Source organism: Mandrillus leucophaeus, unplaced genomic scaffold, assembly GCF_000951045.1.
Source record: "Mandrillus leucophaeus isolate KB7577 unplaced genomic scaffold, Mleu.le_1.0 Scaffold55, whole genome shotgun sequence".
In the NCBI taxonomy this organism is placed as follows: domain Eukaryota; kingdom Metazoa; phylum Chordata; class Mammalia; order Primates; family Cercopithecidae; genus Mandrillus; species Mandrillus leucophaeus.
Window position 1 is genome coordinate 523731 of NW_012105919.1, and position 21833 is coordinate 545563.

Consider the following 21833-nt stretch of genomic DNA (forward strand, 5'->3'; position numbering starts at 1 on the left):
AAAAAAAAAAAAAAAATTACCCGGGCATGGTGGCATGCACCTGTAGTCTCAGCTACTTGGGAGGCTGAGGCAGGAAAACTGCTTGAACCTGGGAGGTACAGGTTGTGATGAGCTGAGATCACGCCACTGCAGTCCAGCCTGGGCAACAGACTCTGTCTCAAAAAAGAAAAAAAAAAAAAAAAGAACTCAGCACAGTGCCTGGTGCAGGGGAAATGTCAGCTAAAATTATATGACTCTCCTACACTAAAACATGTGTAAAAGCAGAAGCCAAGGAGCTGTGTGGTGGGAAAGGCCTGGAAATGGTCTACAGCAGAACTTCGCAGAGTGTGGTCCCTGGAACCTGTTAGAAATGCCTACTCCTGGGCCCCACCCCAGAGCTGCTGAACCAGACTATAGGGGCTCGGCCTGGTGAGCCTGCCAGGGTTCCAGGAGGCCTGCTGTTGACTCTTTTGAGCCTCCTGCCTGAGGAGGTTGCTCTGGGTGTGAGCTGTGTGAGCCACTGGTCCTAAGCCTGCACAGACGTCCCCTGGACAAGCAGGATCACAGCGAGGACGTGGCGTCTTTCCGACTTCTCACTTGGAAAGCACCCGTGGTGCTCAGGCCCTACCCCACCCTTCTTCCATTTGGGAGAAGAGTCCCAAGTCACCTAACCAGAGAACAATCACTGGTGACCATGGGCAGCCCTGATGAACCCCCATGCAAATCTATACCAGTTTCCCCTAGGAACCTGCACAGAGGGCCTTTCTCTGAAAATAATAATACAAAAGACCAGTGGTTTTAAGACACTGAACTTGCCAGGCGCGGTGGCTCATGCCTGTAATCCCAGTACTTTGGGAGGCTGAGGCAGGTGGATCACGAGGTCAGCAGTTTGAGACCAGCCTGACCAACATGGTGAAACCCCATCTCTACTAAAAATACAAAAAAATTAGCTGGGTGTGGTGGCAAGCACCTGTAATCCCAGCGATTTGGGAGGCTGAGGCAGGAGAATCACTTGAAATCAGAAGGTGGTGGCTGCAGTGAGCCGAGATTGCACCACTGCACTCTAGCCTGGGCAATAAGGGCAAAACTCCATTTCAAAAAAAAAAAAAAAGCACTGAACTCAAGTCAGGACCCCATCACCTGTTAGGAAGAAGTGAGGGCATCTGTGCTGGGCTGGCTTTCACGGCATTTAAAAAATTAAAGTTAGGGGCTGGGCACAGTGGCTCACATCTGTAATCCCAGCACTCTGGGAGGCTGAGGTGGGTGGATCACTTGAGGCCAGGAGTTCGCACCGGCCTGGGTAACATGTTGAAACCCCGTATCTAAAAATACAAAAAAATTAGCTAGGGGTGGTGGCGCATGCCAGTAATCCTAGCTACTTGGGAGACTGAGGCACGAGAATCACTTGAACCCAGGAGATGGAGGTTGCAGTGAGCTGAGATCATACCACTGCACTCCAGCCTGGGTGACAGAGTGAGAACCTCTCTCCAAAAGAAAAAAAAAGTTAAATTTAGGGAATAAATGCATTATAAGATGCATGGAACTAACATCTTGATGCAGGGTTTAAAGAAAGCTATTTGCACCGGGTGCGGTGGCTCACACCTGTAATCCCAGCACTTTGGGAGGCCGACGCGGGTGGATCACCTCAGGTCGGGAGTTCAAGACCAGCCTGACCAACATGGTGAAACCCCGTCTGTACTAAAAATACAAAATTAGCCGGGTATGGTGGCGTATGCCTGTAATCCCAGCTACTTCGGAGGCTGAAGCAAGAGAATCACTTGAACCCAGGAGGCGGAGGGTGCGGTGAGCCGAGATCATGTCATTGTACTCCAGCCTGGGCAACAAGAGTGAAACTCCATCTCAAAAAAAAGAAAGCTATTTGCTAAGCACAGAGGAAGAAAAAGATAGTCATTACTGTAAAACTGCTGGAGCCCCAAAGCATATGAAACACTGCATCTCACTAATAATGGCGTTTTGGGAGAATTTCCTCAGACCTTTTACAGAGTATCTGGAAACATCAACGAAGTGATGGGGAGCACAGCATTACCACAAACACCTTTGTAGAGCCTGTTTATTGCATAACTACCAGGCACAAATTCCAAAACGATTTTACAACACTTAAAGGGCACAATAATTACAGGAATAGAATGTACAATAAAAAGTACAGAATAATGAGTGACAGGGATCAAACACGTTAGAATAAAAGGCATCTCAGTTTTCCTATGCAGCATTTTCTTTTCTAGGAACACACGTTACCTTCAACCAGGACAAGGAAAGAAAGAAAATTATACTATTGGAAAGCTCATGGGTGCCACTGAGGACAAAAACAGGTGAGTTTTGCTCTCGATTCTGCAACTGAATCGTTTGAGGAGCCGTGCACAGCTCCTGAGTTGTGCATTTAGAATTCCGATTACGTGAAATGCTGTGTTTGATCTTTGGGCCCAATTCACTGTTCTTTGGCAAATAAGAACTATTTGCATTCCAAGGTAGATGACGATTTCTGTGAAAGGAGCTTAGGGGTACAGCTGTTTCCTTCTGTTCAGCCAAGTGCCAGTTTCATAAAGTGCACCTCTGCCCTATCGGCTTCGGGGGAAGGGTGAGATATGGGGAGGAAGGGATCATTGAGAATACAGGGTGAACAAAACGATGTTACCGAAGGTAGACATTGCTAGTGCAAGGTACGGAATCCATGTGCAAAAGGTGGCTGGAACAAATGTTCAGACAAGGTGCGATTTGCCAACAGGAGCAGAGAACTCTGACACCAGATCTCAGATGAGGCTCAGGAAATGGGCGGGGTACATAGGGAGAGGACGACCTGCAACCCTCCAATGGCCGCATCATTCCACCGGGGAACTTCTGTTTGGAGTTTTGGCACCGTGGGCTAACCGAGCACTCTTCTGAGATATTCTTATAACTGGAAGTGCTTCGTTGGTCCCCATGTTCCTTGACTTTCTCTAGGGCCACAAAGACAACATCCTCTACTGCAGGTCCTCAAACGTTCCAAGGAAAACACTGCTTCACCTCCTGCAGACAGCTCATTTCCCAGAAGCCTCTACAGAAGCCCCTACAGAAGCCCGTCCTCCCTGGGACAGCAGGGGCAGGGGTTTGCAAGAAAAAGGAGGATCAGCTAAGTACACGAAGCCTGCAGAAAAGGCTATCAGATGGCGCCTGCACTTAAGGTAGGAGGCCCCTTTCTAGAAGGCATCCCAGGAGCAACCAACAGCAATGTGGCACTTAGGGCTGTGGGACAAACAAGTGGAAGAGTCTTCTGGAGATGTGGACCCTTTTCCCATGCTACTCACAGTGTAGCAAAACGCAACAAAAGCATCCACACACGATGACTTAGTAAAGCAAGCACCGTCGGGGTGCTACTTTCGTGACAGCATACGGTCAAGCTATAAAGGTGTGCGTGAAGCAGTCCTGTGAAAATAGAGGCTTAGTTATTAGCATGTATTGAGGCAACTTGTACTTTGATTCTTGTGTCTTCTTCACATGTGTGAATGACCACTATGGGACAGAACATATGGGTAAAAACAGGAGCGACAGCAACATAACACACAGGGTAGGCCGGCTCCATTATGGGTAAGACTCAGAGGCTGCTCCAGGTGTGTCTGGGGAAGCCAGGCCTTCACACTGCACAGCTTACAGGGCCCTGGGGTGGGGACTGTGAGTTGTCAGCCTAGAGGACACAGCTCACCTGCACATGGCCTCTGAAAATGTTCAAATTGGTTGCCAGCATTTATAAATGGAGAGATGGCACTGAAAAAAAATCTAGGTTTCTTGTCTCTTGAAAAATCAAAGCTGTGGCCATCCTAGGCCCACTTTTCCACATGGCAACAGGAGTAGAGCTGGGGGCTACTGCCCTTACCGGGTGGGCCATGGGCTCCCTGTAGTCCCCTCTGCCCTACTGCCATGTACCTGGCTCCCTTCACTCATCCACATCACCAGCCCTAGGCCAGGGTCTGAACCACACACACAGAATGGCTGCAGTAAGCAGGAATGGGAAGAGCTTTCACATTCAGAACAAGAAGGGGCTTTTTAGTAACTAAAAAACAATCTGAGCATGTTCCAGCACTTCAACCTTACTCTTTCAGAGCTTTGGGGTAGCAGGCAGCCAGCTGAAAGCACACTCTCTAAGGAATTCTTGAAAGTTGATGTCTAATTTTTTTTTTTCCCCCGAGACGGAGTCTTGCTCTGTTGCCCAGGCTGGAGTGCAGTGGTGCGATCTCGGCTCACTGCAAGCTCCACCTTCTGGGTTCCTGCCATTCTCCTGCTTCAGCCTCCCAAGTAACTGGGACTATAGGCGCCTGCCACCACGCCCAGCTAATTTTTTTTTTTTGTATTTTTAGTAGAGACGGGGTTTCACCATGTTAGCCAGGATGGTCTTGATCTCCTGACCTCGTGATCCGCCCGCCTCGGTCTCTCAAAGTGCTGGGATTACAGGCTTGAGCCACCGCGCCCGGCCGTTGATGTCTAATTTTTAAGTACTCATGAGGTGATGGAGGAGAAACTAACTCAGATGACTACGATACATCTTTCCTTATAAGAAGTCCTTAAAGATGACGAAAAATGTGAAGCAACTCATCTGAGAAAACTGTAAGTGGTCAGAGAAGCAAGCTGACTTTTGGATGAAAGGTGCAACACAATGTCAGGGAATAGGTGATTTCTTTTCCCTACAGTTCACGGTAGTGATACCTGAATGGGTGGCACAAAATGAGTTCTGGCGTGTTAGACTGACGCTTCTCTTTGCTGCGGGTTTTGAACAAACTGCCTGGCTTACAGGGATGAGGGAGAGCACCTGACAATGGGTGGTGATGTGCGTGGAGCTCCTACCCTGAACATGGCTTCATGAGATGTCCCGTGGCGGGTCAATGCTTTATCTCATTCCATGGGGCCTTCAAGATGACAAGAAAATATCAAGAGATAGGAGCTTGAGATAACAACATTAAATAACAAAACATTTAGCAGGGTAAAACACTGAGAAGAAATGGATCAATTCATTGTTTCCTCCCAAGAGAGACTGTGACACTAGTTTTAAAAAGTGGCAAAGTTCTTTCTCTACATACATGCTTGGAGATACCCCAAGCTTAGAGATTCTGAGTAGGCCAGGAAATTCACTTATTGCACGATGCTTGGTAGGGAACAAATGATGTTGATTTTTTGTTTTTTAAACCGAACTCTCTCAAGAAAATGTTTTATGAAAAATTTCATTTATAGTTTTAGCCATAGGCAGGGAGTTTTAAGGGATGGAAAAGTTTTCACAAACTTTAGACAATGAAACTATTCTTTTGGATGTATGTGATCAACTCGACAGTTATTGACAACACAACTGAACATCAGAAACTAAACCAGCAAATAGGCACAAAATAAGGCAAGTGGGTTAAATAGTTGAAAATTGGTTAGAAAACATGCAAAAATAATACTGAGTTTTCTTTTAAAAAGTTTTAAACCATCATTAAATGTTTCTTTTTGTAGAAATCTGAAGAGTTCTGTGTCTGAATTTGAAATTGGACTTTATAAAGCCTAGAAAACAGAGGAGGCGGCACCCTGCCCTTGTCAGTTGTTGTTCTCTTTGGTGGTGATGGTTACCAGCTGCTTGGCAGCCTTGGCGATGTCGTACGCACACTGGATGACCTGCTGAGTGACCAGCTGGACGTCTGTGGGTGAGCCGGGGTCCCCTGGGAGGGTCTTTTTGCACTCTGACTGCAATCGGTAGGCACTGGACGTCAGTAAACGAAGGGAAGTCCTCACCATGTCAGACTTGGGTTTCTAAAAGGAAAAAGACAACCATTTACCCTGAACTGCAGGGCAGACATCCAAAACCAGGGGACAAACATTCTTCTAAAGCAAACCAAGCTGCTCCCGGAGTGAAAGGCAGTTTGGTCCTGCCCTTTCTCAATGGGGTGCTTTACACACTCCAAGCATCACAGCCCACAGCGTAAGAGATGCTGAAATATTCTGATTCAAAGGTCAAAGTGCCTGCAGGGTAATTTTAGTAGTATGTGGTATTTTGAGGTAGTTTTTGAAAAATATTAATCCATGTGGGTAAAATATTCCAGAAAATCCTATAAATTAAAAAATTTTTAAATTTGCCTTTTAGCACATGACTTGTAGATCCTTGTCTTATTAAATCAGCATTCATGCAGAACAAAAATATTTCAAAGCTCTATACGACTGCATATTTTAAAACTGCATATGCTACAAAAAAGCTAATATAATATACAGGTCATAAAGAATTTCTTGCTGTTCATTTAAAAGGATTTAAACCAAGTGAGTAGCAAGTGACTTACTTTGGGGAATAATGCTGCCATTTCTGTAACAGCTACGTGTATCCTCTCTGAGCAGGGAATATAACTGCAAGAATATTGAAGAAGTTACTCAATGACAGTAAAAATGATTCGGAGGCAAAGAGTACTCAAGTGCTAGGACAGATTGTGTTTATATTCCCTTCATGAAGGGACTGGTGCTGCAGCCAGCCAGCTGTGCATCCCACACCACCAGAGGGCACATGGTTATAAAGCAGGACTCCCATTGCTTCCTGAAAGTTCAATCTGCTGCAAAGCCTCCAGGTATGAAATATGGCAACATACACTCCTGATCAAGTAAGGCCATACAACAGTACAGAAGCATAATTTACCCCTCCTCATGTCCACTTCTCATGTGTTTCATTGTCCTGATTTCTAGAAAGAGAAAGGATTTCCATGCAAAAGGCCACAGAAGTGAAAAATAAAGGACTGAAAAAAATCCTTAAAATTAGAACTGGAGCCTCTCAATAGCCGGAACTTCAGGTATGCGCCGCCATGCCTGACTGATTTTAAAATATTTTTTTGTAGAGGAGTCCCACTATGTTGCCCAGCCTTGTCTTGAAGTGATTCTCTTGCCTCAGCCTCCAGAGTGCTGGGGTTACAGGTGTAAGCCACAGTGTCTGGCCCTTTCCCCATTTTTTAAACCATGAAGTTGGCTTCTGAATAGATTGTCATAAGCAACTTATGTACTTCACCTTTGTAATAAATCTAGTTTCAAAACTATTATAATTAAAACTGTTGGTTGGGCATAGTGGCTCACGCCTGTAATCCCAGTATTTTGGGAGGCCGAGGTGGGCAGATCACCTGAGGTCAGGAGTTTGAGACCAGCCTGAACAACATGGTGAAACCCCATCTCTACTAAACATACAAAAAAATTAGCTGGGCGTGGTGGCACATGCCTGTAATTCCAGAGTAGGAGGCTGAAGCAGGAGAATCACTTGAACACGGGAGGCAGAGGTTGCAGTGAGCCAAGATCATGTCACTGCACTCCAGCCTAGGGGACAAGAGTGAGACTCCATCTCAAAAAAAAAAAAAAAAAAAGACTGCCTACATTTTAAATTAAACCATTACATTTCAAGAAAATGTTTATATTATCCAAAAATGCCTTCATGGGAAATCTTGACTTTTACCTTTGTGAACAATTACAATCATAAACCATGTAATAACAAAAGTTCCAACGTATAAGGAGTTAACTTGTAAATATGAAGGGGCAACAACCCATCTGGTCACACAGATTTCAGAAAGAGAAAAAAGCAATGTCCACAGCTGTCACGTGTATCATGCATACTAATAAACTGTGTGTTAATATCACAGTGACTGAGAACTACACTGAAGAGTTTTGTTTTTTTTTCTTTTTTGATACAGAGTCTCGCTCTGTCACTCAGGCTGGAGTGCAATGGCTCACTGCAACCTCCGTCTCCCGGATTCAAGCAATTCTCCTACCTCAGCCTCCTGAGTAGCTGGGATTACAGGCTTGCGCCACCATGCCCGGCTAATTTTTGTATTTTTAGTAGAGATGGGGTTTCACCATGTTGGTCAGGCTGGTCTCCAACTCCTGACCTTATGACCCACCCGCCTCAGCCTCCCAAAGTGTTGGGATTATAGGCGTGAGCCACTGTGCCTGGCCAGTGAAGAGTTTTATATTCTGTTGGTTATGGTTTCATTTTTGAGAAATACGATTCACCCTTTCCTCCTGCTACAGAGAAGGAATCTTTCCTAAGGCCATCTCTCAAAAGCTCACTCATTATGAACTATTTGGGGAAGTCCTCGACAAGACAGAAAAGCAAGCACACCCAGATTAATGAGGAAGCCCTTCTTCTCCTCCTCCTCTAACAGGAGTCCATGTTCACAACTTCATTCACATTGGTATCTTTCCTCAAAAAGGTTTTCGTGCATAGTATGTCATAATCCCTGAATCGTATGTATGTCTGTGTGAGGGCAGGAATGAGGCTGGAGGCCCAGGAGACCAGACTTCAGGAATGTCAGGGGCTGGGGCTGCATACATGGATCAAGAAGAGAAAACGAGAAAAAGGCATGGGTTTAATTTGTACAATTCAAGATTATAAATAAAAGCATCTCGGGTATCTAAGTATCCACAAATTTTAGTATAGCATTGAACAATTTATGAAATATAAATTCTCTAGACCAATTATGGTTTTAAACCAAAAGAATGAGCTAATGATTAAAATCTCTGCATCATTCTCTCATGGTCTTAAAAAAAAAAGGAAATCAGATCATGGTATGTGTTGTTGAATGGATTTGTACACTTTAAACAAAGAAAGGAAAAAAAAAAAAGGAACTTCCCAAATTGTACCAAGCACCATATTGCATCTTTGAAGCCAGAAATGGCCTCAGGGCAGATATTTATATTTTTGACAACGAGAGCAACATAAGGCAAGCACGTTTTAGTTTGAAATACAAGCACAGCACTTCTGAACTAGAGGAAATGAAAAGCGAAGCACATCGACAAACGGAGTCACAGTGCTTAGGAAGGAAGTGTTATTGAATCATCATTACATTAAACGCTGTCAAAAACTTTGGCCAAGCATGGTGGCTCAAGCCTGTAATCTCAGCACTTTGAGAGGCTGAGGTGGGCAGATCACTTGAGATCAGGAGTTCGAGACCAGCCTGGCCAACATAGTGAAACTGTCTGTACTTAAAATACAAAAAAATTAGCTAGGCATGGTGGTGGGCGCCTGTAATCCCAGCTACTCGGGAGGCTGAGGCAGGAGAATCACTTGAGCCAAGGAGGCAGAGGTTGCAGTGAGTGAGATCATGCCACTGCACTCCAGCCTGGGTGACAGAGTAAGACTCTGTCTCAAAAAAAAAAAAAAAAAAGGCCTTTGGAAAGCCATGGGACACTGCTTTCTGTAATCAATTATGTCCAAAAGGTGTGGTATGAAGAGGATGCCTGGGAAAGGAGGAAGAAGCCAAATCATTAGACAGTTGTTATCAAAGGAGGCTAAAAAGTTATGCGGGTTTCTCTTTTTCTCTGAGGAGCTTCCAGCAGTCCCTCCAAAAGACTAACTCTTATCTTTCAATAAACATGGCTTATTCCCCTCTTTCCTAGTGGGAAGTAAGGACACTGGGAGATGTGTGAGCCATATAAAAAAGGAGAAAGGGGAGGTTGACCCAGTAGTGCCAGGACTACAAAAGGGAATACAAAGGCCCAGATGCATGTCTGTGTGGAAGAAGAAAACAGAGAGAAGAGTAAACAGCACAGCATCCTTTAAACACTTTTTTCTCATGCAAGGCATGAAGAAAGTTCTTCACTGAAGTCCTAAACTTTGCTGACCTAATGAAAAGAATGAGATTGTTCTTGGGTTTGACTGAATTCTGCTGGTTTAGCTAATGTTTTATGAGTGTCTACATCCTGCCAACCATGGGAAGCTAGGATGTTACCCCAAGCAGTTTGCAACTCACTGGAAGTTCTTAGAGAATTCACTCTCAAAGAACAAAAGGCTAAGTTGGAGCAAGAGCCATTCCCTTCCTCCGGGTAAGAATTAACCACAGGACGTGTTTCTGGTCAGAGTAAGCAGCCTCCTCTCTCATGCGCAGGGATGGATTTGGGTGATGATGAGATCAACTTTATTTACTTTGAGACAGAGTTTCGCTCGTGTTGCCCAGGCTGGAGTGCAGTGGCATGATCTTGGTTCACTGCAACCTCTGCCTCCAGGGTTCAAGAAATTATCCTGCCTCAGCTTCCAGAACAGATGGGACTACAGGCACATGCTGCCCACGCTTGGCTAATTTTTGTGTTTTTCGTAGACATAGGGTTTCACCATATTGGTCAGACTGGTCTCAAATTCCTGACCTCAGGTGATCCACCTGCTTCGGCCTCCCAAAGTGCTGGGATTACAGGCGTGAGCCAGTGTGCCCAGCCCAGGATACCTTTTGTGTCAGCAGCCTTGTCCCTAGCCAGGCCAGGGTATAGCTGTGGCCAGAAGCAAGGTGTAAGGTAGCTCCTTTCCCCCTCTACCTAGAATTAGCGCTGTCGCCACCCTAACTATGCCACAATCCTATTTCTAGAAGCACTTATTTTCGGAGCTTCATAACAAGATGAAAAAAAAGAAAATACCACGTAAATCAAACAAAACAAACCAAACCAAAATTGACATTGTTCTTAAGCCTGTTAATGTAGACTTAGGTTTTCAATGACCTTGATGTCAGCATGCAAGGAACAGCTGCCATTGGGAATAGCTGCCATTGGGAATGTGGGCATCATCCCTTTCTGGGCGCATAACACATGCTCTGCCAAAGCAGGGTCTTCAGTCCTGCTTACCTGTCATGTTTATTTTCTTGGGCTGCTCTTAAGAGCTCCTGTATGTTTTTGGTGATCTGTTCAGTCTTCCTGATGACATCTTCGGTACTAGGGAGAGTGGGGCTTGGGGCCACGTGGGGTTCTGCTGTGTCTGGTACCAAGCCATCACCTGGCCACACCATACTTCTTTGCCGTCCCTTTCGGCTTGACCTGTGAACATTAAAGATGCAGTTAAATACAGCAGGTGCTTATTAGCTGCTCCTCTGCTTCTAGGAGCCACTTTGTATGCACCAGCTAAATGCATGAGCAGGCTGGTCTCGTCATTTCCTTTATCCTGTCTAGCAGGAGACTCACGGTAAGGCTCTAAAATGGGCTATTTCACTCTACCATAGGGCTGGAAGTGTTTGCTCTCATGGGAAGGGTGAAGGAGGGGAAAAGGGAGGGAAATACCTGGGGCGGGGAGAGTGTGTGGTTATAAAGCCATTCCCAGGTGAGCCAATTCCTTGGGTACAAATGCGGAATGTAACCTAGTGTTGTCTTCGTGATGAAGGAGGGTAATGACTTTAAACACACTACAGACAGCTAAAGACACATAACATGCTGGTACAAAGAAAAAGACCTTTCAGCAATGTGAGATGACAAGACATGCAAACTATGAGCATATACTTGAATATTTTAAGACTTTATGAGTCTGAAAATAGAGAAAAGGGGTGTGTGTGGTGAACTGCTTCTGCTGGCCCTGGGGGCCCCTCCCCTGGCACACTCATCCTGTGGATGTACCCCATGCCATCTGGCTCCATGTCGTTGGGAGTGTTGTCGTAGTCACTCTCAGGTGTGCTGTTCTGCTTCTCCAGCCTGGATGCCTACAAGAAAGAAGAGGGACCCTCATGAGTTGGTAACATGAGACCCTTCTCAGGAGTCTTCCCTAGGAACTGTTACCTATTAGGCTATTGGCCTTCACATCCCAAATCTCATTTGGGACAGGGGCCAACTCTCTAGTGAAAATTCAGTAAAAGATGAACATTGGATCCAGAAATGGCCTCTTTCCTTCTTTGCACCATTTTCTTCTTAGCTCAGTGGCTACTCCATAATCACATCCTTGGTACAAACTAACAGACATGCAAGGCAACACACCCTCATTTAGTTCTCAAATTTATAACATAATGAGATGTAGTTAAAATACAGGCAGGGTGTGGTGGCTCATGCCTGTAATCCCTGTATTTTGGGAGGCTGAGGCAGGATGATTGCTTGAGGCTAGGAGTTTGAGACCAGCCTGGGCAACATTAAAAAAAACAAAAAAAAAAACATAAAAAAACCCCAGCCAGGCATGGTAGCATATACCTGTAGTCCCAGCTCCTCAGGAGGCTGAGGGAGGATTGCTTGAGCCCAGGAGTTCAAGATTGTATTGAACCATGATCGCATCACTGTACTCCAGCCTGGGCAACAGAGTAAGACCCTGTCTCAGAAACAAACAAAAAAAATCCCGGCACTTATATGACCACAGACCTTCAGCATTGGAAGTCACCTTCAGATTATCTGATTGAACCCCATATGAGAAAATGAAGGGCCAAAAAAGCTGCGTGGCCCACCAAAGGCTACAAAGTCTGCAGAAAAACAGGACCAAGCACCAGGTCTCCTGCCTCCTGCTACCTCCAATATTTCATGCCTGGGCTCAAATCTACCCCTTAAAATGTAAAGATTCGGTACAACTGTGGCAATCAAAAATGGGATATAGATTCAAAAGAGGAATCCTAAAAATGTTTTGAACAAATGCCAGCACTGCTAAACACAGGATCTTCTAGGGTGACGAAATTCGAAGGGGACTTTATTCCTTCGAAGGGAACTATGTTCTGAGTATTTCATGAACGTTATTTTCCCTCAGTATTTATTTCACCCATAACACTTGAGAATTTCTTTGGAACAGAAATCAGTGGAGGCTAATTTAAAACCTAAACCAATTACCTTATAAAATACAAGTGTGAGCTATTTCTAGCTTTACTCCTTGAATTTCATCCAAGTTAATCAAAACATGTGACTAAGAGAGTTTTATTGATGCTGCAATAAAATGTGGCTAAGGACACAGATGTAAACTAAGAGCTTTGTTTAAACACATGGAAACCCTATAGCTTTATCCAAAAGAATGGCTACTTTTGAGTAAGTTGGTTTAAGAAGGTCTACATGGCCAGGTGCGGTGGCTCGCACCTGTAATCCCAGCACGTTGGGAGGCCGAGGTGGGCAGATCACTTGAGGCCAGGAGTTTGAGGTTAGCCTGGGCAACATGGTGAAATGTCATCTCTACTAAAACTACAAAAATTAGCCAAGTGTGGTAGTGCACACCTGCAGTTCAGCTACTTGGGAGGCTGAAGTGAGAGGATCTCTTGAGCCTAGGAGGCAGAGGTTGCAGTGAGATGAGATCACACTACTGTACTCCAGTCTGGGTGACAGAGCTAGACCCTAACTCAAAAAAAATAAAAAAATAAAAAAATAAAAAAACCAAAACCCCCCCCACAAAACTACGTAAAGCCTGATTGTTGCTCCTTACTGATAACACCTGGTGGGTACAGGCAAGGCAGCTGGACCCATGTGGAGGAGTCCCCCTTATTCACACCACACTTTGTTTGCTATCCCCATAGACTCTCTTTCTGCTCCCAGGGCACATGTTCTTTTCTCTGCCGGCTGAGTTCTTCCATCCACACCTCCACACATGCTCTGTTTAGTTCCCAGCCACTCAAATACAAGACACTTGCTGTGGGCTCCTAAAATTCACTATGAACTTGTGCATCCTGCAGCCACTCAAATCCATTTGGCAAATGATTAAATGTTGGCTTGGAGCCATATGGGGAGTTTGTAAAGCTAATTTCTGTAGAATCTATAACTTTGGTGATTCCTTTGTTTATATCTCCTACCAATAAGTAGTTCTGCTTCTCTTGCTGCCTTGTTTTGATCTGGCTTTATGAACAGTCAATGAGTTTGGCTCCTAGAAGTCTATAGCAGGAAGATCATGGGCAAGCACTGTGGTCTTCCAGAGATGAGCTTAGAAAACCAAAAAGAAAGAAAAAAACCCAAAACCCTTCTTATCTTGTCACAGGGAATGCCTAACTTTTCTTTTTCTTTTCTTTTTTTTTGAGGTGGAGTTTCACTCTTGTTGCCTAGGCTGGAGTGCAATGGCGTAATCTCGGCTCACTGCAACCTCTGCCTCCCAGGTTCAAGCAATTCTCCTGCCTCAGCCCCCCGAGTAGCCGGAATTACAGGCATGCGCCACCACACCCAGCTAATTTTGTATTTTTATTAGAGACGGGGTTTCACCATGTTGGTCAGGCTGGTCTCAAACTCCTGACCTCGGTTATCTTCCCGCCTCAGCTCCAAAAGTGCTGGGATTATAGGTGTGAGCCACTGCACCCTGCCAACTTTTTTTTCTTTTCTTTTCTTTTTGAGACAGGGTCTCACTCTGTCGCCTAGGCTAAGTGCAGTGGTACAACCTCAGCTCGCTGCAGCCTTGACCTCCCAGGCTCAAGCGATTCTCCCACCTCAGCTTCCTGAGCAGCTGGGACCACGGGCATGTGCCACCACGCTCGGCTAATTTTGTACTTTTTTGTAGAGACAAGGTCTTACTATGTTGCCCAGCCTAGCCTCATAATCCTGAGCTCAAGTGATCCTCCAAGTTTGGCCTCCCAAAGTGCTGGGATTATAGATGTGAGCCACCACACCTGGCCCCAACTAAATTTTAAGTTTTATTTTGGTTTTTATATATACATCCACACAGAGGTATGTGTGTGTATACATATACACATATATCAATAGATAAAAACTTGCATTTACGTAATTATACTGAAAAATGTGCCCAGAGCTGCTCCAGTGGAAAACAAACTAGAAACAGAATTAAACCCAGAAAATTCTACATATTTATAATGAATCTTTTTTATTTATTTATCTGGAGACAGAGTCTCGTTCTGTTGCCCAGGTTAGAGTGCAGTGGCACGATCCTGGCTCACTGTAACTTCTGCCTCCCAGGTTCAAGCGATTCTCCTGCCTCAGCCTCCCAAGTAGTTGGGAGTATAGGCGCCCACCGCCATGCCTGGCTAATTTTTTGTATTTTAGTAGAGGCGGGGTTTCAATGTGTTGCCCAGGATGGTCTTGAACTACTGAGCTCAGGGAATCTACCTGCCTCGGCCTCCCAAAGTGCTAGGATTACAGGCATGAGCCACCACGCCTGGCCTTTATAATGAATCTTTTTGCCTTCCCCGATGAAATGTGATAATCGCAAATCAAATGCATTACCCTCAATGATCAAAAGTACCAAGTTGCATTTAAACATTTTAGAAGAGCAGTGACTCATATACCTAATAAATGCATTTGGTAAATGTTTCTCAAGTATGGAAAACAACATATAGCAGCAACCACCCAGGAAATCAGTTACTTACACGTTAGTTAAGTCCTTCATCGTTGTCAACAAAAGCATATGTACAGAATTTCAGTGTAGCCAGCATTTAATGTATCAAAATTATTATAAACATGCAGAGCCAAAAGCTATTGGTTAAGAGTGCTGCTCTCTCAAAGCTGTTAATAGGAAGGTTACCTTATAGCTGGTGCTGGTTCAATTTATTTAATGGGTTTGCAGTTTTCTCTGAATAAAGACACGCCATAAAAATCTAAACTCAGGATGAAGCTGTCAGGAACAATCAGGGTGATCAGTTTAAATGATTTTTGTACAAAACTCTATCTCAGCAAGCAGTCCTTGCAATGATTTTGGAGGCTACCATACAAATTAAAAAACAAAATTTCACAGTAGACAAAAGTGGTTTGACTTACAAAATTTCTAATGAGGTATTTAATCACTAACTGTCCTTTAGTTGTATCTGGGCTATTTTAATGAAAACATTACAGTTCAATTTCAGAACTGCTCAGGAGACCTTTTTTTTTTTTTTGAGACAGTCTCACTCTGTCGTCCAGGCTGGAGTGCAGTGGTGCAATCTCGGCTTATTGCAACCTCCGCTTCCCAGGTTCAAGGGATTCTTGATTCTCGTGCCTCAGTCTTCCGAGTATCTGGGATTACAGGCATGCGCCAACCCCCTACTAATTTTTGTATTTTTTAGTAGATACGGGTTTTGCCATTTTGGCCAGGCTGGTCTCAAACTCCTGGGCTCAAGTGATCCACCCACCTTGGCCTCCCAAAGTGCTGGGATTACAGCCACTGCACCCAGCTGAGACTTTAAATCCAATTTATCAAGAATTCTTTTTTTTTTTTTTAGTACAATAATTGCTTTTTTTTTTTTGAGACAGGGTCTCACTGTGTTGTCCAGGCTGGAATGCAATCACAAAATCATGGCTCACTGCAGCCTCGATCTCTCATAGTGGGCTCAAGCGATCCTCCCATCTCAGCCTCCCAAGTACCTGAGACTACAGGTGTGCATCAACACACCTGGATAATTTTTTATATTTTTTGTAGAGATAGAATTTCACCATGTTGCTGAGGCTGGTCTTGAACTCCTGGGCTCAAGCAATCCACCCGCCTAGGCCTCCCAAAGTGTGTGAGTCACTGCACTCGGCAAGAATTCTTAATAGACTACTGTGAAAGTGAAGTAAAGAATTCCAAAAGGGTCAGGGCATGGTGGCGCATGCCTGTAGGCCCAGCTACTCAGAAGCCTGAAGTGGGAGGACTGCTTGAGCCCAGGAGTTTGAGGCTGCAGTATGCTATGACCACGCCTGTAAATAGCTACTGTACTACAGACTGGGCAACATAATGAGGCTCTGTCTCTTAAAAAAAAAAACCAATCCTGAAAGGGCCTTGATAATCCATATGCCACTGGAACTAAGAAAGAAAGGCTCTCCATCATTCCTAGGTGTGGAGGGAATGGCAAAGGCCCAGTGCAAACCCCACCTTGCCTGTAAAGGTGGTTCCTTACCCACAGCCACCTTCCTCCTCTTACCTTACATTACCCTTCCATTCAAAAAGAGATGGAGCCAGAACTGGGACATGGATTTTCAAAGCTTGTGCTCTTTCCACGGCTTTCCCAGGTTGCAGTCATATACCACTCTTTGTGCATGAAAGTATTTTTTAATCGACAGTGCCTTCGGGAGCAGGGGCTGTGCCACCTAAGTCCTTAGTACCCTTTCATTGACTTACCAAAACGCTGTGTATGGAGGAGTTGCTTAATACTTACTGCCTGACTACTCTAAAAGGGGGCTTAACTGAATCATGCACTGCTATTGAGACCATAAATTATACACCAGTAGGTGGGGTTTAACCAACCTGTACAAGTGAACAGCTTTAGGCTAACAGCTGCTTGCACAGATCCAATGCCACAAGGTGTTACAATCCTGATTCAAGATGCAGGGACTTGTAAACCTTGGTTTGTCAAGTGTAGTGCTGACATAAAATGTGTCACAGGTTTAAAAAAAAAAAAAAGGCATGACATTTTAGTACTTCAGCGAGTCCACATACAGCAGTTTCAATATGACAACTGTAGCCCTGAACAAATCGAACAGATTTGGCCTATTATAATATCTAACCAGCAGCCAGCTAGTTTTCTGGTTGTTTAAAAAGACAGTATGCTCAGAATAAATGCTGTAGGGTGATTTGCAAACTTTGTTAAATATGACGTGAATATGAGCAGTGTGGGGTTAGAGAAAGGTAGGCACCCTCGATGGGTGAGCGTGCGTGTGCGCGAGTGTGCGCCTGATGCACTGTGAGAAACCAGGAGGAAGCGCTGCCTCATGCAGGACGGAAGGGCAGTTAGCGAGGGACAGGAGGGCCAGAGCCCAAGCACAAAGAGCCCAGGAGCACGGCCCCTCCTCCAGAGAGCAGACCATTCAGAATGTACTTAACCCTTCGGGCGCTTTCGTCCCTCGACCAGGAAAGTGTGGAGGGGAAGGAAGGCAGAGATGAAGAGGAGGTCACAAACGCACTCCTCCCGATCTGGAATGGGAAAGAGAAACACACTCGGGAAAATACAAAATAGACCAAAAACCTACCACCTCGCCAGCTTCAGTAAAAGAATCCTGGAACACCACATACTATGTGACGTGAGTGGTGCAATCTCAGTGGCCACCAGTGGCAGGACCCCAGAGATGTTTAAACCCTTGGTGAAACACCTCCTGGAAATTACTCTGAATTTAATAAGGCTGCTTTTCCATAAGGGAAATACCTAACATAATTTGTCAAACTTGTCAATAATTTGTTAATGGATACTATGAAATGCGTATTTGTTTTTCAGTCAGGACTGATGTGAGATGAGAAACTATACAAATGATTCTAAGTTGCTATACACTATCAATCTAATTTTTAGTACAGTTATAGTCCTTCTTGATATGATATCTTTATATTCTAATTTTTTTCTAAAATAAGAAAGTACACTGAAAAATAACAAAGGCTGATTTTCCTAAATTTTGTCTTCAGCTATACAAAAATAAGATTCTTAACTTAGGGTGGGCGTGGTAGCTCACACCTGTAATCCTAGCACTTTGGGAGGCTGAGGTGGGCGGATTGCCTGAGCTCAGGAGTTTGAGACCAGCCTGGGCAACATGATGAAGCCCCATTACTACTAAAACACAAAAAAATTAGCCAGGCGCGGGAGCATGTGCCTGTAGTCCCAGCTACTTAGGAGGCTGAGGCAGGAGAACTGCTTGAACCCAGGAGGCAAAGGTTGCAGTGAGCTGAGATTACACCACTGCACTCCAGCCTGGGTGACAGAGCGAGACTCCGTCTCAAAAAAAAAAAAAAGATTCTTAACTTAGTTCAATGGCATTCCCATTACATCAAATTTATCAAATCAACTGCCTTAGAATGTTAAACCCAAATATCTTAAAAAGAATTTGAGATGATACACTCCCAGTTATAGTAAAACAATATTGTAATTTTAACACACTGAAAATTGACAAAATTAAACTAGGGTTTAATTTACAAAACCATGTCCTTGCTATGCATCTACCTTGAGAATTTTTTTGGAAACTCCCGTAAAATTTGACTGAAGAAATAATAAACTTTGACACTCAAAAAGACAAATACTACTCTCCGAAAAAGCATACGTGAAAAAGTTTAAATGTCTGTAACATCTTGGCAAAACACATATTTTTATAATAAAGTAATCCAGGATAAATATATTTGAAAATCTCACAACACAGTATGTATCCCAATGCAAAATAAGATTGTAAGAAACCTGCTGCAGAACACAATCTCTGGAATTCAGCACTTCTAAGACTGATGAAGAGTATTACATTTCCTTTTCTGAGATGACAAAGCCACACTTCCCCCACCACGGGGGAGGAGCAGGATGCAGAAGCGAACCTAGCAGGCACACTGAGCACACATGGAGAGGCTGCGGAGGCCTGGAGCCTTCCAGACTTGCCTGGGTACCTGGGCCACAGACTCAAGGCCACCTGCTTGAGGAGGAGCTGAAAAGCCATCTTGGATTCTAAGGGCTCCAGTCCTTAAAGGGGCACATCCCTGTCTAGCTCCAAGAAGGCGACACTTCCTTCTGAGAGTGACCTTTATGATCTGCTTTTGTTTTTGGAAGTGGGGAAGGAAGGAAGCTTTACCAAAAAAAGTTCCAACACTGGCTGGTTGAGAAATAACCACGGATGTGGGGGAGAAAAAAAGTAGCAGTTCGGGCAAGAGCCAGAATCCCCAACTTGGTTAGGAAACCATCAGCCCATGGCCCTGTGTGCTTGTGGGAACATCGCAAGCATCTGTGGACATGTTAATACAGCAAACACAATGGTAACTCTCTTAGCCCAATTTGGCAAAGCAGAGGTGTGGGGACCTGCAGGTTCAGAAGAGGGAACAGAGTAGTCAGGCTGCACAGAGTGAACAGCGGAAGCGCCAGTGGTGTTACTTACGTGTGCGGGGAAGGGCTGGAGTCTTGTCCTGCTCTCTTCAGGGCGGCTCGCTTCTCCCATTGGGAGATACGGTTTCTGACCTGATCCGGTCTCGTACATGGACATGGGCCTACTGCCCCGGGCAGACGGACGTCTCTTTAAGGAAGAGTGGTTGGAAGTGTCTGTGTACTCAGAACCAGTTTGCACCTGATATACATTGGTTGTGGCCTGTTTCCTGAGGTTCGAATTTTCACTCTGGAGTGTTTGAAGCTGAAAGAAATGTTTGGCAGTGGGACTGTGTTTTTTTATAGCAAGCAGAAAAAGCAAACACCAAGTAAATGAATACAACTACCAGCTTTAAACAATAAGGGCAGTAACAGCTAGCGGGGCTGAAAGTAAAAAGCCAATACAAACAAAGACCCTTTCTTCTGGATGGGGTGAAACACAATCAACTCCCTTCATCATGTAAGCAAATTAAATAGCTTCATTTCTGAATGCGGAAAAGTTGTGGTTTGGACTTCCTCAAAACAAAATGTCTAACCGCTTAAAAATTTGTCATGGTGGGCTGGGAAATGTTTGCAGGCAAGCTGTATACTGGATTATTCTAAGGTTGTTTCAAGCAAGAGCTCGAGATCATTAAAACATCATTTAGGTAACTTGCTTTTCAAATGAGCCCCGAGCAATTTGCAAAGGCCAAAAATGACAGCAGACACCATGGAAGCAGCACAAAGATGATGAGGGTTGCTTTGCAAAGCAAGAAAGACAGAAGTTCAGCTTATGAAAAATCAGATCAGCTATTGCTTTCCAAAAAGCCAACAAGAAAAATTATGATCAACAAGTTTTTATTACATAATACTCTTGATATTCCAAACAATTCAGCACTTTGTAAAAAAAAAAAAAAAAAAAAGAGAAAACTGGATCATGGTAAGTTTGCTATATTAACATATCACAAAGAAAACTGGAAACCTATTATCTATGGAATCGACATCTTCGCATGGATGCTCCACGCAGCACGCTTGCTTCCGTCTGGTGAGTGATCATCTTTCAGCCAGGACTGGAATATTTGGCCTTTCTCTCCTTTGGCTTTGTCACCCAAAAAACACGACCTCAGTGGTGTCAGCTTTGAACATGCTAATCTGCCTGGCACCACCCCATTTTAGAGACTGTCACTTGGAGGCCCTGAACGCTCCTTCCATTCCTCACATGCAGGCTGCTCCATGGTGCTGGATGGATTAGAGTTAAGGGGTCAGCAGGGAATCGTGTTACTCTTTGGCATCTGGCATTTTAAACACCATTCACCACGTCCATTCTGCGCAGGGTCCTTCCCTTCTGGCGCGCCTTCATCTTCCATGGACATTTTATAAGCTGGGTGTGGTGTGAGTTCAGCTGTCTACTCTTTGACAGAGATTGTAAAATCTGACCAAATTCCCCACCAGTGCCAAAGTTTAAGTCCACGAGCAACTGTTTGCACCAGAAGATCATTACTTTTTCAGTAGCAAACCCATTCAATGTTAGGAGTTGCTTTAAATTTTTATTTAGAAAGCACCAATCTGTGAAAAATACACCAATAGTAGTTGCTCCTCTTCATTAATTAGCATCTTTTCCAAGCAACTGTTAAATGTGAAAGATCAGATACAAATCATGCTACTTTGTCAACTTTATGTATATTAAAAACTTTACCTAACTTTGAAATAAAATCAATACATCTTTGCTAAATAAACAAATTCTATATACTTTATATTAATCATGCCAAACTGCTGCGAAAGTGTGACTTACTGCCTCTTCCCCAAAAAGACCACTCATTCTGTTTCCTTGAAGAGCAAGCCATTACAGAATGATAGACTGCTTTTATCCCACAAAGGCTGGCAGGGTATAGCTAATATCTGCAATTCCCTTTCCAGGGAAAGAACAGCTGCAAAGTGACAAAGCAGCCCTGAACATTTCTACATTCCAGGATACAGACAGGCATGAAGTGCCTGTTGAAACTACTCATTAGAGAACCCAGGGCCTAGAGTGAAATGGTCAAGATTCAAGGACTGAGGCGTGTAACTGACACATGTCCCTCAATGGGGCACTGGTGCATCTAATCACGTGTTTGTCTGTGTAAAAAGCCTCTGTGGCAGTATTTTAGTTAAAGCCTTCACATCTGAAACTTTACCCTAACACTTTTCATGCTTGGATTTTGCCTGAATGTGTTCTCATGAGCACAAGTTCTTGGTTTCAATTTTTAAAAAATTTTAGTACTCTGTATTTAGAGAGATGTCCTCACATAAATTTTAACGATGTTTATCTTAATAAGAACCAGGCTACACTTTTTTATTTGGAAGGAGTAGAAGGAAAATAAAAAGTTATAGACAATTCAATAGTTTCAGAAATCAGAAGCATTTCTTTTTTTTTTTTTTTTTTGTGAGACGGAGTCTCGCTCTGTCGCCCAGGCTGGAGTGCAGTGGCCAGATCTCAGCTCACTGCAAGCT

General features: G+C 44.2%; 1 protein-coding gene across 1 annotated transcript in view; it reads right to left on the reverse strand.

The window, feature by feature from the left end:
• Positions 1 to 2030: 2030 nt before the first annotated feature.
• Positions 2031 to 21833, reverse strand: part of GIT2 (G protein-coupled receptor kinase interacting ArfGAP 2) — a 66525-nt gene continuing 46722 nt past the window's right edge. The window contains exons 16-22 of the mRNA XM_011997849.1: positions 19381 to 19629; positions 17372 to 17461; positions 11326 to 11408; positions 10567 to 10755; positions 6270 to 6333; positions 4451 to 5748; positions 2031 to 4135 (exon numbers count right to left, since the gene is read on the reverse strand). Of these exons, the coding sequence (XP_011853239.1) occupies positions 5536 to 5748; positions 6270 to 6333; positions 10567 to 10755; positions 11326 to 11408; positions 17372 to 17461; positions 19381 to 19629 (888 nt within the window). The 3' untranslated portion in view covers positions 2031 to 4135; positions 4451 to 5535. The remainder of the gene's footprint in view (positions 4136 to 4450; positions 5749 to 6269; positions 6334 to 10566; positions 10756 to 11325; positions 11409 to 17371; positions 17462 to 19380; positions 19630 to 21833) is intronic.